The 15,000-nt window shown below is 38.3% G+C and overlaps 1 protein-coding gene across 4 annotated transcripts in view; it reads right to left on the minus strand.

The window, feature by feature from the left end:
• LOC143023147 (uncharacterized) overlaps positions 1-15,000 on the minus strand; it is a 319,848-nt gene that overhangs the window by 259,300 nt on the left and 45,548 nt on the right. For 3 of the 4 annotated variants that reach the window (XM_076181666.1, XM_076181669.1, XM_076181662.1), the window contains one exon: positions 1,150-1,179. The exons of the other annotated variant lie outside the window; for it this stretch is intronic. In XM_076181666.1, coding sequence (XP_076037781.1) covers positions 1,150-1,179 — 30 coding nt within the window. The remainder of the gene's footprint in view (positions 1-1,149; positions 1,180-15,000) is intronic. 4 annotated transcript variants of the gene reach the window in all.

Genomic DNA, 15,000 nt, shown 5'->3' on the forward strand with positions numbered 1-15,000 from the left:
ATTTCATGCAAATTAACACATTTGACGTAAGAATATGGCCATAGTGTTTGACGTACGATATTGTGTGTGAATTAGACTCTTGTAAGCGAAATCGAGATCTGGTTTCCAATTGGAGAGCGCGTGTAGAGCTCAGTTTACAGTATATAAAGCGTTTCATTTACGCTCAAGGGGATATTGAACTATTGTGACGAACGAGTGTGCACGTCCTGTAATGCTCGTGTGTGTGTTTGGTGCTTGGAGATTTCAATGTTTGCCATGTTCATTGTCTGTATGGGACACTGATTGAGAGTTATAACACTGCTTGCAGGCACAGGACCTGCAAGTATGCGTGCAACGTACATTGATCTCAAAGTACATTTCTGGTAAGGAATTATAATGCTTGCAAGGCACACAATGCTTGCAGGATGCAAAGTGCAATGCTTGCTACTCTACAAGAAAATCTCTGCCTTCGGAGTGCGCTGCTTGGATATTTCTGCAGCAATCAAAGGAGGTGATATGAGATGCAGAAATAAGCTCAGAATGGTAGTGCATGCAAAGTAAGATAATGCTTGAATGGTGGAAAGCATTAGGGGGGTCTACTAAGAAAGGTTTAATATAGCAAATGTATGAGAAGTAGAACACAACAGGGTAGCTCATAAGGTTTGGAATAGAGCAAGTGTCAGTGTGGCCTATCATGTAAAATACAGTATCTTTTCATCACTATTCAGTCACATGGACTGGTTTTGTTATACAATCAATCCACCGTCTTTGCAAGTAGTGGGTGCAGTGGGTAATTTTAATCACATGGAAAGAATCTAGTGGTTATTTCACTAATATCTTTCTAATTAGAGGGAATATTTTCTCTCTTTTTTTGTGAAATAGAGCAAGACTAGATCTGATTGGCTACTCAAAGATGGTACTTTTAGAGGGGGATTCATAATTAGCGGTTAGTGCACAGGACTCTAATTAATTAGGGATTGAAAAGGAAGCTGTCCTAGACATGGAGCTTATAAATGAGGGTCAACCCACTCAATTCTAATTAGTTGAACGAACGTAAGGAACTTGTTTGACTGTGAATCTATGAACTGTGATTGCAATTAGATCTAATTTAATAAGTGAAGGGAGGATCTGTCTTACAAGGTAAACGAAATGAATATACTGCGCACTCACCTCTAATTAGTGATTGAAGGAAAGGGTTGTCTGAGAAGTGAAACATAATTATAGGTTAGTGCACTCCGTTCATATTAGCGACTGAAGGGGTTTTGTTGTTTTATTGAGAAGTACAGTAAAAGCATTGGTAGTGCACTAAACCCTATTACAGTTGATTCCAATCAGTGTATAAGTGTTCTGATACTATATTTTTTATTGTGTTTTCATATATATATTTATATATTTCTTGAATCACTTAAAGTGTCTATGATATGTTACAAAACATGTATAAATACTCACAAATCTGCATCTTACTAAATATACTTGTGGGGTCTGTAATGTTTTTAAGTCAATTACATATATAGAAATACATATATTCCATTGAGAAACGTTATACAGAATACTGGACATTTGATATTTCTATTATGGCTGAAGCCAAATGATCTCATTTTGTCCAAAAAAGCCCCCTGGGTCTCAATGGACTATGAAAAAAAGACATACCATCAGTTTAAAAAAAAAAAAAAAAAAAAAAATATCACTGCGCTATCATAAGATATGTAGTCAATTGTGTGAGATATATAGTGGTTAAAAATCCGGAAATAAAGCATCGAAAAACGACCATATTAGCACACTAAGGATCCTTGATAAAGCCATTACAAGCTGTCGAAAAAGGAAATGGCTTGCCAACGCTGTACATTTTTCTAATAATAAAAAATATGTATGTGTATATATATATATATATATATATATATATATATATATATATATATATATTTACATATATATTCTAGAATACAAATGTATATATCCATACAAAGAAACAATCGAGAAGCTTCTAATATATTCCAGCTAATAACTTCTAGAAACAAAATGCAATCTTGCAGTAGGTGTTCATTACATTGTGCGCCATTTATTATACAGAATTTCCTAGAGGGGTTAGAGAAGGGAGGTCGCCGATTAAGTGAAGTGGCATTGCTGTGGATGTGCTATGTCTTGCTACATTGCCTGTGACCCAGGACAGTGGGCGGGATACAGGGATGGTCCGTTATCCATGAGGAGCTAAGATGACAGTGGGGAGAGGGTGGTGGAGGGGGATGGAATGGGTGGGAGAAGGTATGTGCTTGGCTACCTCACTTGCCTATCTCACTTATAAGAGGGAAAAATCCTCTTGGTGTATATATATATGTATATATATATATATATATATATATATATATACACATATATATATACATGTATATATGTATATATATATATATATATATACATACATATATATATATATATATATATATATAGAGAGAGAGAGAGAGAGAGAGAGAGAGAGAGATTTGCTAGATTTACCAAAATCCTGCATCATGTTCTCAGATGTAGATAGCCCTAATTCAGCAATAGCTGGCCAACCACGTGGAAAACATTAATATCTGGTTTGTAACGTAGAATCTCTACTCAACTGTAACTTTGGCAAATACAAGAGTATTTCCATATTGGATACGTATTCACGTTTATTGGGTACCGCTAATAATGTACATCTGGGAAAAAATGGCTAATGGTTTCCAATAGAGATTAAATATGCCTCAATGTTTATCACATGTATACCTAGTTCCTTATGAACAACCATCTTGCATTTCAAATTAGAAATGTATACATACATGGTGTGTGTGTGTGTGTGTGTGTGTGTGTGTGTGTGTGTGTGTGTGTGTGTGTGTGTGTGTGTGTGTGTGTGTGTGTGTGTGTGTGTGTGTGTGTGTGTGTGTGTGTGTGTGTGTGTGTGTGTGTGTGTGTGTGTGTGTGTGTGTGTGTGTGTGTGTGTGTATGTGTATGTGTGTGTTTATGTATGTTTGTAAGTATGGATAGATGCAATTGTTTATGTGTATGTATATATGTATGTATTTATGTATATATGCATATGTCCGTATGTATATAGAAAACATAAATCACAAATGAAAATCTCAGTTTCCCCCTCATCCCCTCCCACTCCCTCCTCCTCGTCCCTCTCCACCTCTCCCCCCCCCCAACACACACCCCAAGTCCTATAACACTGGAAAAATATGTTTGTGTATAAAATGACTAGACAAACGAGCTAAAGAACACGTAGAGCCTTGAGTTACGGAAAAGGGAGAGAGAGGGAAGAGGGTGAGAGAGAGAGAGGACAAGTTTTGGGGGAAAATACACTGAAACAGAGAAGAAAAGAATACGTGATAGAGTAGAATGGGACGGAAAAAGAAAGAAGAGGAACACGAGGTTTGGAATGGATACAAGAAGAAGAAGTGGTACTACTAATAGTAGAGTAGTAGCAGTAGTAGTAGTAGTAGTAGTAGCTGCAGCAGTAGTAGTAGTAGTAGTAGTAGTAGTAGTAGTAGTAGTAGTAGTAGTAGTAGTAGTAGTGATGGTGGTAGTAGTGGTAGTGGTGGTAGTTGCAGTAGTAGTAGTAGTAGTAGTAGTAGTAGTAGTAGTAGTAGTAGTAGTAGTAGTAGTAGTAGAAGTAGTAGTAGTAGTAGTAGTAGTGGTAGTGGTAGTCGCAGTTGTAGTAGTAGTAGTAGTAGTAGTAGTAGTAGTAGTAGTAGTAGTAGTAGTAGTAGTAGTAGTTGTAGTATTGGTGGTGATACTAGCTGTTTTACAAGAAGAAGAAGATGAAAAAGAAAAAGCAGAAGATGAAGAAGAAGAAGAAGAAAAAAAGGAAATTTGGAATAGGGGACCAAATTGAAATTTGGGAAGAAAAGGCGAGAAAACAAATGGATCAAGAAGAAGAGATAGATTAAGAAGAAAGTTGAGAAGAAATACACAAAAAAGTAGAGAAAAAGGAAGAGACGAGATACCGAAGGTAATAGTATTGATACCAATACAGAGATGAAAACTGGAAGCCGGATTTTGTAAATGGATCACTGACACAAGGTCCGAAGGCCCCTGAATAGGAATATTAACTCATTTGGCAAGTAAATGAATAAGAAATATGGCATCTGGTATGTGAGGTATTGGGACTTTGTGAGTACCACAACATATGAATATAATAACATAGGGATAAGCAGTATAAACCAGGGTTGGATCCATGTAGTACATGTACATATACTTGTACTTGGATTCATGTACAGATTTTTATTTACTTGTACTTGGAGTTTAAAAATTCAGATTTACTTGAGCTTAACCTAAAGTACTCCAAAAATATGAAGTACATTCGTGTACAAACAAGTATATTGTATCTAATTAAAAGCTATATACTGTATATAGATTCTAGCAAACTATGGGGTAAAATGATGATGGTATTCTTAAAAAAATTCTTTCCTTATATAAATCTTATATAAAACCTTGGAAGGGAAAGATTAATATAAGGAAATATTTTTTCTAAGAATATCACCGTAAGAATCTTACGGTAGTATTCTTAAAAAAATCTTACCTTACATAAATCTTTCCTTTCCAAGAATCTATTTAAGATTTGTATAAGGAAAGATTTTTCCAAGAATACCACAGTGAATATTACAATGTTATGTTCATTGCCACAACGTTTCTCTTATCACATAAAGTACTTGTGCTTAAGTACAATGACATATACTTGGGCTTGGCCTTAAGTACATAGCAAAATGACTGTACTTATACTTGTACTTGTACTTGTATTTGGAAAATATCCAAGTACTTGGACGCTGCCTTAAGTACAATCGGCTGTACTTGGACCTATATCTGGCATAAAAGGAATAGTACAACTCATTACGGAATGGTCTGTACTTAAGTACATAGCAAAATGACTGTATTTGAACTTGTACTTGTACTTAGAAAATATCCAGGTACTTGTACTTGTACTTGGAAAATAACCAGGTACTTGGACATATATATATATATATATATATATATACATACATGTATATATATATATATATATATATATATATATATATATATATATACAAAGAGAGAGAGAGAGACAGAGAGAGAGAGATGGAGTGGGAGGGAGGTAGTGGGAAGGAAGGAGGGGGTTAGGTAGAGAGAGCTGGAGAATGTGAATTAGACAATGAGAGAATGAGACAGCGAGAAAAGAAGACACAGAAGCGAAGTAAATCAGTAAGTATAAAGACGAAAACGTGAAAGAGCGAAGAGAAGGAAAGGTCAAGAGAGATTGAAAGAGAAAAGAGAAAGAATGAAAGAAAAAGAGAGAACAAAAGATAAAAGATAAAGGAAAGCGGTGAAAGGTTAAGTGAGAATCAAAGTTAGAAATAGAGAGAGAGAGAGAGAGAGAGAGAGAGTAAGAGAGAAAGATAATGAAAGAGGAAAATAGAGAATAAAAGAGAAAGAAAGAATTAAAGAGATAGAGAGCAAAGTAGGTAAGACCCCCTGGAGTCACTCAGGTCGCCAGAGAAGTACATTTGTCTCTTAGTAGAGTCTGACACGCTCGAAGACCCTTTTGGTAGAGTCTGACAAGCTCGAAGACCCTCTTGGTAGAAACTAACAAGCTTGAAAATCCTTTTGGTAGAGTCTGACACGCTCGAAGACCTTTTCGGTAGAGTCTGACACGCTTGAAGACCCTCTTGGTAGAGTCTGACAAGCTCGAAGACACTCTTGGTAGAGTCTGACAAACTCAAAGACACTCTTGGTAGAGTCTGACAAGCTCGAAGACCATATTGGTAGACTCTGACAACTTCGAGTACCATTTTGGTAGAGTCTAACAAGCTCGAAAATCCTCTTGGGACAAGCTCGAAGATCATTTTGGTAGAGTCTGTCAACCTCGAAGTCCCGGTCCATCAGAGGATCCACAGAGCGAGGACCGGGGACAGGAATCGCCACAAAGGCGGGAATGCTCCAGACACGATTCCGTGATAGCTAATGTCATCCACTTTGAGTTAACAAAGGGTAAATATACAAGGGAGATAGATGACGAGTCCAGGGGGCATTTGGGTAAAATGGGGTCGTCCCGTTTCATGAGGGGGAAGTGGAAGGAGGGAAGGAGGAAGGAGGGAAGGAGGAAGGAGGCGAAGAATGAGGAAGGTGAACAGTAAGAGACATGGGGATATGAATGGGAAATTAAAAGAGAAAAGGTGAGTTTACGAGGAAGAAGAAAAGGAAATATTTGTAGGTAAAGAAAGAGAAGATGAAAGAATCAGAAACTAAGAGAAGGAGGAGGAGGAGGAGGAGGAGGAGGAGGAGGAGGTGGAGTATAAGGAGGAGGTGAAGTATGAGGAAGAGAAAGAGGAGGGTCAGAGGAAGTGAGTCAGGGTCCGAGCAAGAAGCTTCTGTTATGATCGTGACAGGGAGTGAGCAAACTAAGAAATAGTGTTATTGTAGATAATAGAGCTGAAACAAGTAAGTAGGGGGAAGATGGCAGTAGATATGTTGGCAGGAAGCGAGAGTGAGACACACACACACACACACACACACACACACACACACACACACACACACACACACACACACACACACACACACACACACACACACACACACACACACACACACACACAGATAGAGATAGATAGATAGATAGATAGAGAGAGAGAGAGAGAGAGAGAGAGAGAGAGAGAGAGAGAGAGAAAGGAGAGAGAGTGAAAAACTGAAAGAGAGAAAACCAAGGCAGAGGAGACGCAAGTACCTCCAAAGAAACTGTGAGATGATATATATATATATATATATATATATATATATACATATATATATATATATATATATATATGTACATATGCATATATATACATATGTATATATACAGATAGATAGATAGAGAGACAGACAGACAGATAGATAGGTAGATAAATAGAAAAAAGAGAAAGAGAGAGAGAGAGAGAGAGAGAGAGAACCAAGGGAGAGGGGACGCAAGTGCCGACAAAGAAACTGGACTGTGAGTTTGAGAGGAGAGGGGGTGGGAGGGAGCGGCTAGAGGCACGGTGCCAAAGAAAATGCGTTACATGGGAATGGCAAATGCTCAGCATCGATGTGACGTGGCTTCTGGGGACAGGGGTTCTCTGCCAAGGGAAAATGGGGGAATAGGGAGCTCGTGGCTTACACCAGGCGCGGTACTGGGGGAGGCAGACCCTCACTGGGGATGAAGAAAGAGATTTGGTAAAAAAAAAAAAAAAAAAAAAAAAAAAAAAAAAGGAAATATGTTCTTGATATTGAAAAATATTATTCTTCAATAGATTGTTTTGCGAAGGAAGATGAATTCTGGTACTTGAAATAGGGTTTTTGATTCAGGGCAAAGACTCACCGTATACAATGAAAAACTAGCTTTTTGAAAAAAAATAAGAGAAAGCTGAAGAACAAATGTTGAATATGGTTTAAAATGGAAGAAAGATATACTGACAAAGAAGATTCCTGGAAGAGAACTACACAATTAGAAAAATTGCTGGAGGGAAGAAGCTTACAAAGGGAACTAAACGATTAAGAAAATAAAAGAAAAGAAAATGTGCCTTACAAGAAAACGGGACAAGTGAATACTTGTGACGAGCCAACTGAAAACTGACGAACCGTAGACGAAGGTGAATGAGGGTGGGTGAGTGTGGAGGGGAGGGGGAGAGGTGTTCATCATGTCCGCAAAGAGGAGGTACAGTATTCCTCGATAGTCTTGTTCTTCTGAGAGTGGGAAGAAAAAAGCTAGACGAAAGAAATACTAATTCAAAAACTTTCCCGAAGATATGCAAGTTCAAGTGATAGAGTATTTGGTCTTTGTTAGTGAGAAGAAGACACACTAACGGAGGAGAAGACATAAGACTAGTAAAAGGGGGAAAGCCATTAAGAGGGGAGAGAGGGAAACGTATGTCTCAGAGGGGGAAATCCTTATGGAGATGTAGGGCTGTACTTCTTTGAGGGTTGAGGGGAGGGACAGAAGACACAACGAACGAAACCGAAATTTCGAGAAGAAGATAGACAAGTGATGGAACTGAAAGTGAAGCTTAAACTCACACTGAAACGAATTGAACAAAAAATCACAAAGACAAATAGGAGGAGACAAGAGAATGAAATAGTGAGAGTGATAGTGAGACAAAAAGAGAGAGCGAGAGAGAGAGAGACAGAAAGCGAAGGAAAGAGAGGCAGAGGAGGAGAAGGAAAGGGGAGAAGAAAGAAATATGGAAGGAAATGGAAGTGATGAGACGAAAGAGAACGGTGAATTATGTGGAGGAAGTGGAGGAGGAAGAGGTGGAGGGAGAGGAGGGGGAGATAGAGGGATATGGGGGAGGGAGGGGGGGGGGAGTTCCCGCTGGTGTGGAAATGGGAGCAGAGGCAACGGAAAAAGGTCCATAAATTCAAAACAAAATAAACCAGTTGTATATCAGAGAAAAGTATCGCGGATATTGTGGCATACTATGATAGTTAGTGTCGAATGGGTGGAAATGGTGCAGTTGGATATATGTGTGTGCATATACACGAAGTTTCTGATAGAGATGTATATATATATATATATATATATATATATATATATATATATATATATATATATATATATATGTATGTATGTATGTATATGTATATATATATATATATATATATGAATATAAGTATATGTACACTTATATATATGCACGTATGTACGTATTCTATGCATGTACATATGTATGTACAGTATGCTCAGCATTGATGTGACGTATGTATGTATGTGTGTGTGTGTGTGTGTGTGTGTGTGTGTGTGTGTGTGTGTGTGTGTCTGTGTGTATTTTCCCAAGTACGTGTTATATGTTCATATATGTATTCATGTATGTACTTGCGCGTGTACATGAAAATGCAATCGCAAAAACACATACATACGTTCAATTACAAGTCCATGTGGATTTGTAGCGCGTATATTTACATTTGTGAGTTTCTCTCTGAATATGTCCGATTAGAATCCGCATAAACTAAAAGACGAAAACCATTAAATCTTCTAAATCAGAAAAAAAAACATCCAAGATGCAGCTAAGTAAACATAAAATCCATTAAATCCAAGCAAGTTTACATTTAACAAAGCTAAACTATTTTCCTAAGGGAGCTGGGAAGTAACTGGATGCACTAAGAGCGACCGAGTCAATAATGCTCAAAATTTCTTGCAGAAGAAGGAAATATAAACCATAGAAGAAGGGAAGCTGGAGAGAAGCTACATGAAGGAAAGGGGGACTCTTCAAAGGACAGGAAAGAAATGGCGCTATGGAGGGATAAAGGAAAATTCTGGTAGAGATTAGGAAGGGCGAGGGAGAAGTGATGGAGAAATTCAATGTACTGTTGGAGGAAGGAATTGGTATACATGTAGGAGAAAATCACAAAATAAATACATAAAGCAAAAGAAAGATAATGTGAAATAGGATAATTTGGAAGAGGGCGGAAGCGAACTGTAGATAAAATTTCTTAAAGAAGAAAAACACAGCAATGTTGGAGAAAGGAGGGAGATGTGCTGGGGGGGGGGCAGGAAAGAGGGACAGCGTGGGCGTAGAAGAAGGGAGAGAAAGAAAAGGTAGTAAAAAGAAAAGAAAAAAATCGGAGAAAGATGAGAATGGAGTACGACGAAAAATCTTTACGGGGGATGCTCATAGCACTGCTAGAGCAAGAGAAACACAAGACAGTTTTCGTAGGAGAAAGATACATCGATGCTGAATCAGTTAAAGAACGCGTTTGAAAGCGCCGCAGGTTTGAAGGATCCTATACAGCTAGATATAATCACTTCTCGAATATAGAACATTATATCGAACGAAATAAACTTAACCACACAGCTGCATAAAATTATCTGATTTACCTTGAAAATAAATGAATAGATAAATTGATAAACAACTGACTTTACCTTGAAAACAAATAAATACATAAATTAATAAACAACTGAACATGAAATTATCTGACTATACCTTCATAATAAATGAATAGATAAATAAATAAATAAATAGATAAATGAATTGATAAACAAACAAATAAAAAAAATTAATATGATCTCAAATAAAGACAAATGAAACCTTTTACAAGACAAATGTACCTCCACAACTGAACATAAAATTATCTGACTATACATTGAAAATAAATTAATAGATAGATAAGATAGATAAACAGATAAATAGATGAATAAAAAAGATAAATAAACAAACAAACAAAAATAAATAGATAGACATGGGGTCAAACAAAGACAAGTCAAACCTTTCCTAAGACAAATGTACTTTCATAACTGAACAGAATTGCTTGGCAACAGCCAGAATAACATTATATAATCAGTTTATGATGATAAGATGTTAGTTTGGGCTATGGTGCTGAAAGGGGTGTTGGATGAGGTATTGGTGGAGGTGGTGACAGCGATAATGGTAGAGGAAATAGCAAAGGGGTGCTACAGAGGGTAGAGGCGGAGGAGGAGGAGGAGGTGGGAAGAAGCGTTAGAGGAGGTAACGGAGGAAGAGGAGGTGGTGGTGGAGGTGGTAGAGGTGGTGTAGGGAGGAACGAGACCACGCTGCCTAATACTCTTACGATCCCCAACATCTTAATTTACGCCTTCATTGCCTTTTGATGCAACTCTTGAGCACCTTCTCATTGTAGGTTGCGGGCGAGCCACACCCTATCGTTGCTGTAACATAGGGTAACTGCACCTTGCAACCTGAACACCTGTCAGGGGTCTTTGGCATCACAACCTCACCTACAGGTGGTTCTTGCGACCTTCGTTTAGGTGGTGTGGGGTCAGGTGGCTTCTTGGTGGGGTTCCAGCGGGACTGAAGAAACTGGAATTCCAGTTTCTGTCCAATAAGTCGAAACCTTTATTTTTTTCAATCTTATCTATTTAATCTTATTTAATTTTATGTAGCTTTATTTTAGTTATTCATCTATTTTTTTGTCTACAAAATGCTGTACTTTTATCGTCATTCTTTGGCTAGCTCCAGGCAATTTTATTGAGCTAATTGGTGACCTCAAATTATATCTGTAATCAAACAAAATTTGCAAGACAGACTCTTCCGAACACTTGAGACGTTGAACTCTGCAATCGAATCGGTTCAGAGTGTGACGTCACCGCACATGTCTTGCGGTAGTCCAGTAATAACCAAAGAGGGATCTTCAACTGAATAAAAGTGTCTGTTGTTGGTTATAATAGAATATACAAATATACATGTTAACATTTTGGTGTACTAAAAAAACAAACAAATAAATAGATGAATAAAACCCGTTGGTTAAGCCAAAATTGTATACGTATATATATACATATATATATATATATATATATATATATATATATATATTATATATATATATATATTTTTTTTTTTTTTTTTTTTTTTTTTTTTTGGGGAAGGGGGAGGGGCCTATGAACGCAAATGAACTCTTTAGGGGAAACGGGGCACATATCCTTGCGTGATGGAGCAGAAGATTATGAATAAAACCCATTGGTTTAACATAATCGTAGAAATGCAATATGCTAAATATTTCTGGTTTTGATAGGGGAGGGCACGTATGAGGCTTATGTAGTGGAAAAAATAGTGAATACCTGACAATTATGTTTAGCATTGAAGTGATATAATTATATCAAAATATATCAAAGCATAGATATAACCATACGCCATAGATACTCAAAAATTCCCACCCAGCGGGAAGTGAAAAACGCCTATTAAAATAAAGCCCTATCAGTAGTGGTAAACCTCCTTTTTTTATTTTTTTTTTATTTTTTTTTTTAGGGGGGATGCGGCCTGACGTTGGGTCGCCTCCCCGCCTGGCCAGGGTTGCCGGGAGGTCCCAGGAATCGAACTCATGACTACCTTCTTCTCATGAGTTCGACGTGGTATCCAATGGGCTACCGCGTATTAATGAGTTGAAAATCACTGCGGTTTGGTTAGATATATGGTTAAGGGCATCATTGCGACTCTGACGGAAATTAAGAATTATCTCCCTTTTCGAAAAGAAAGTGCGCATGCGCAGACCACGCCCGAACGCAAGCAGGTTGCCACGCATGAGCGCGTGCAATGCTTGAAAGCACTGCAATGAACAAGGCTTGCACGTAAAGGTTAGTTTCATTTCGTAAATGTATGCACAGTCGCCCTTATGTATACTGAGTCTAAATGTACATGGATGTGCATAAATGATAAACAGGGAGGGATGGTGTGTAGGTATCATTTTGCACACACACACGTTTTCACTCACGCACACACACACACACACACACACACACACACACACACACACACACACACACACACACACACACACACACACACACACACACACATACACACAGTTGGTAGAGTTCCCGGCTACCACTACGGAGGTCCGGGTTCGAATCCCGACCTGGAACAAAATAAATCCAGTATCGCTGCGCTGTGAGTCATTACTCTAACTCTCGTGGGCGGGGAGTTGGGTGTGTGTGTGCGTGTAAGGTCACACTATTACCCACAGATCGGTCATATATGAGCTCTGAGCTCTATCTGGAGGGAAATAGCTGTCGATCACGAGTCCAACACGTGATCCAAGACCATGGTGAATCACACATACACACACACATTCAGTATATGCACACAATGATGAATCTTTTATACGGACGTATACGGCTGGTGTGAATGTTTCATTTTATCTGAACATGTTTATACACAGGCGATGGTGACTTCCAATAGCAAGATGAGCGGACTCTAGACGCATATGACATATTCAACTAAATAAAATCAACTGACGAATGGTAACATAAATTACAGAAACGAAAATGTTAGGTTGGGTTTTGTTTATAAACCAGCGGCAGAGGGAAAATAATGTTAATTATTTTTATTAATAACATCTTCTACAAGAACTCCAGCTAACTCAGTTCCGAAGTGACGAGAGAAGAGGAATCCTAAAGTGACACAAATCATATATGAAAAGTCAAAAATAAATCTACAAGCCTCCAGAACCCGTTTCCCTGAAACAAAATTGTCTTTAGACATCAAGAACGACCCGACTAACTTACTCCCGGATCACGTCCGTAAGGTTAATCCCGTCCGATCTCAATGGAGACCCACTACGGAACCCATCAAGTATCCATCTCCTAAGTTGTATGCCCGGAATAATTCTCTGAATCCGGGAATTGTGTGTTAACCAACCAAGCATTATCAATTCCCGTAAAGTGCAGTGGCCAAGACCCTACAGGGGACTGTGGAAACAAGAGCCCGGACATATTTTCCGAAGAGTTTTGTAATATTTTCTTGGCTCTTTGGAGGGCTCTTTTGAGGGGTACGAGAGTCCCTCTAGTCCACGAGCGATGGCGAGGATAAATCAAGCGTGACTTTGTGTGAGATGCGTAAGCCATACAGATGTTGGCTGTGGAGGAGATCTCCGCAGTAAGGCTTAGAACCTGAAGGACACTATCCCTCTCTCTATTTATATATATTTTCTTTCTTTTGTGTCTTTTTATATATTTCTTAATAACATTAATGTTGCTATTTTTATGTCTATGTGAATGAAAGTTACTGTGCAAATAAAGAGGTAAAGAATGTTATGCATACACACACACAATATATATATATATATATATGTATATGTGTGTGTGTGTGTGTGTGTGTGTGTGTGTGTGTGTGTGTGTGTGTATTCATGGATGTACATTTGAGTACACAGTCTTTTCCCTTTTTTATAGAAAAGTAACCCAAAGTGTTAACAGAAACCAAAATCCAAAGCACATTCTACTTTTTTCTATTTTCCTTTTCCCTTTTCTCTATATAACAAAGGAAAGTTTCAATCTTAACAACGGACGGGATAAGAAAAAAAAAATTATCTCCTTTTTTCCTACCCTCGTCTTGTTCTTGTTCTTTTCTCTTTCTCTCCTCCCCTGTCTCCCTATACAAAAGGAAGGCCCAATGTCAACAAAGCTTAGACTTCATGGGCAATAGGGTATGAAGAACGCGGCTTATTCCTCAGCCTTGGGTTCAGAACGTAAAAGAAAGACCAAGTTATGCCCCCGGCCGATGAAGAAAGGAATGGCTTGGAAAATTTAGTAAATTGCTCATTCTTTTTCTGCTGAAGGCGAGACAGGACCTCTCGGAAGAGGTGGGGGGACGGGGGAGTAGAATGTTCGTAATCTGAGACGTATCTGAGACGTCCGTTATAGCGGTGCGATTTATGTAGATAAGTTGCTTGGTTGTTTGAAAGATGAGTTAATGTCAATGCTATTTGACTTTTTTGTCAGTAGAACGTTATTTGAGAAACATTGGCTGCTGTCAAAAGATCTTGTATGTAAGTACCCTCTGACCATTGAAAGGTTAAGGATAAGTACTTTTAAGGACGTTTGATAGGTCATTAGATCCTTTTTTTGTGGGCGACATAATTATTTCTTTTTCTTTTTCTATTTATTCGTTTATTTTTTCTTTTTACCACAAATAATTTTTTTCTTCAGAAGTACAATTTCTAGCTTAAACGTGTATCTTTTTAATATAGCACTCCATGCTAGTAATATATTCTTATCCTTTTAAATCAACGACAGGTAATTTTGCCCAATCGAGTGTGAGTCTGGCTATAGATGAAATCTATAACGTACCTTGATACTTCAAATTTCTGGAAATCGAGGGAACCTTGAAAGGTGCTCTGATTCTAAACGATTTTATTTGACCGAAGTATATGTCTATTTTTCGAAGACTTGAAGAGCAGCGTTTACTTGTCGTTAGCTATGGATCCGAGCGAACTCGAGGATACTTTTCCAAGAGCCCCGGAAGCTTTGCTAACTAACTAACGGCGTAGACGGTGATTTCAAAGACAAAGGACCAACCTTCTGCTTCTCCTCCTCTCCCTCAAGACCCCCCGGAAGCTCTGCTAACTAACTAACGGGGTAGACGGTAATACCGAAGACGAAGAGTCTTCCTACCCCTCCTCTTCCTGCTCCTCCTTCTCCTGGTCTTCCGGGCAGAGGGAGAAGTAATAAAGAGGGACAGCAACTGAAGGAAATCGAGGAAAAGCTCTTAAGCTGCCGTCACGAGGTGGCCTAAAGCACTCCCGCAACAGTTAAGAGTCGAG

The sequence above is a fragment of the Oratosquilla oratoria genome, chromosome 3 (genome assembly GCF_046742065.1).
Source record: "Oratosquilla oratoria isolate Oo_2021 chromosome 3, ASM4674206v1, whole genome shotgun sequence".
Taxonomy (NCBI): domain Eukaryota; kingdom Metazoa; phylum Arthropoda; class Malacostraca; order Stomatopoda; family Squillidae; genus Oratosquilla; species Oratosquilla oratoria.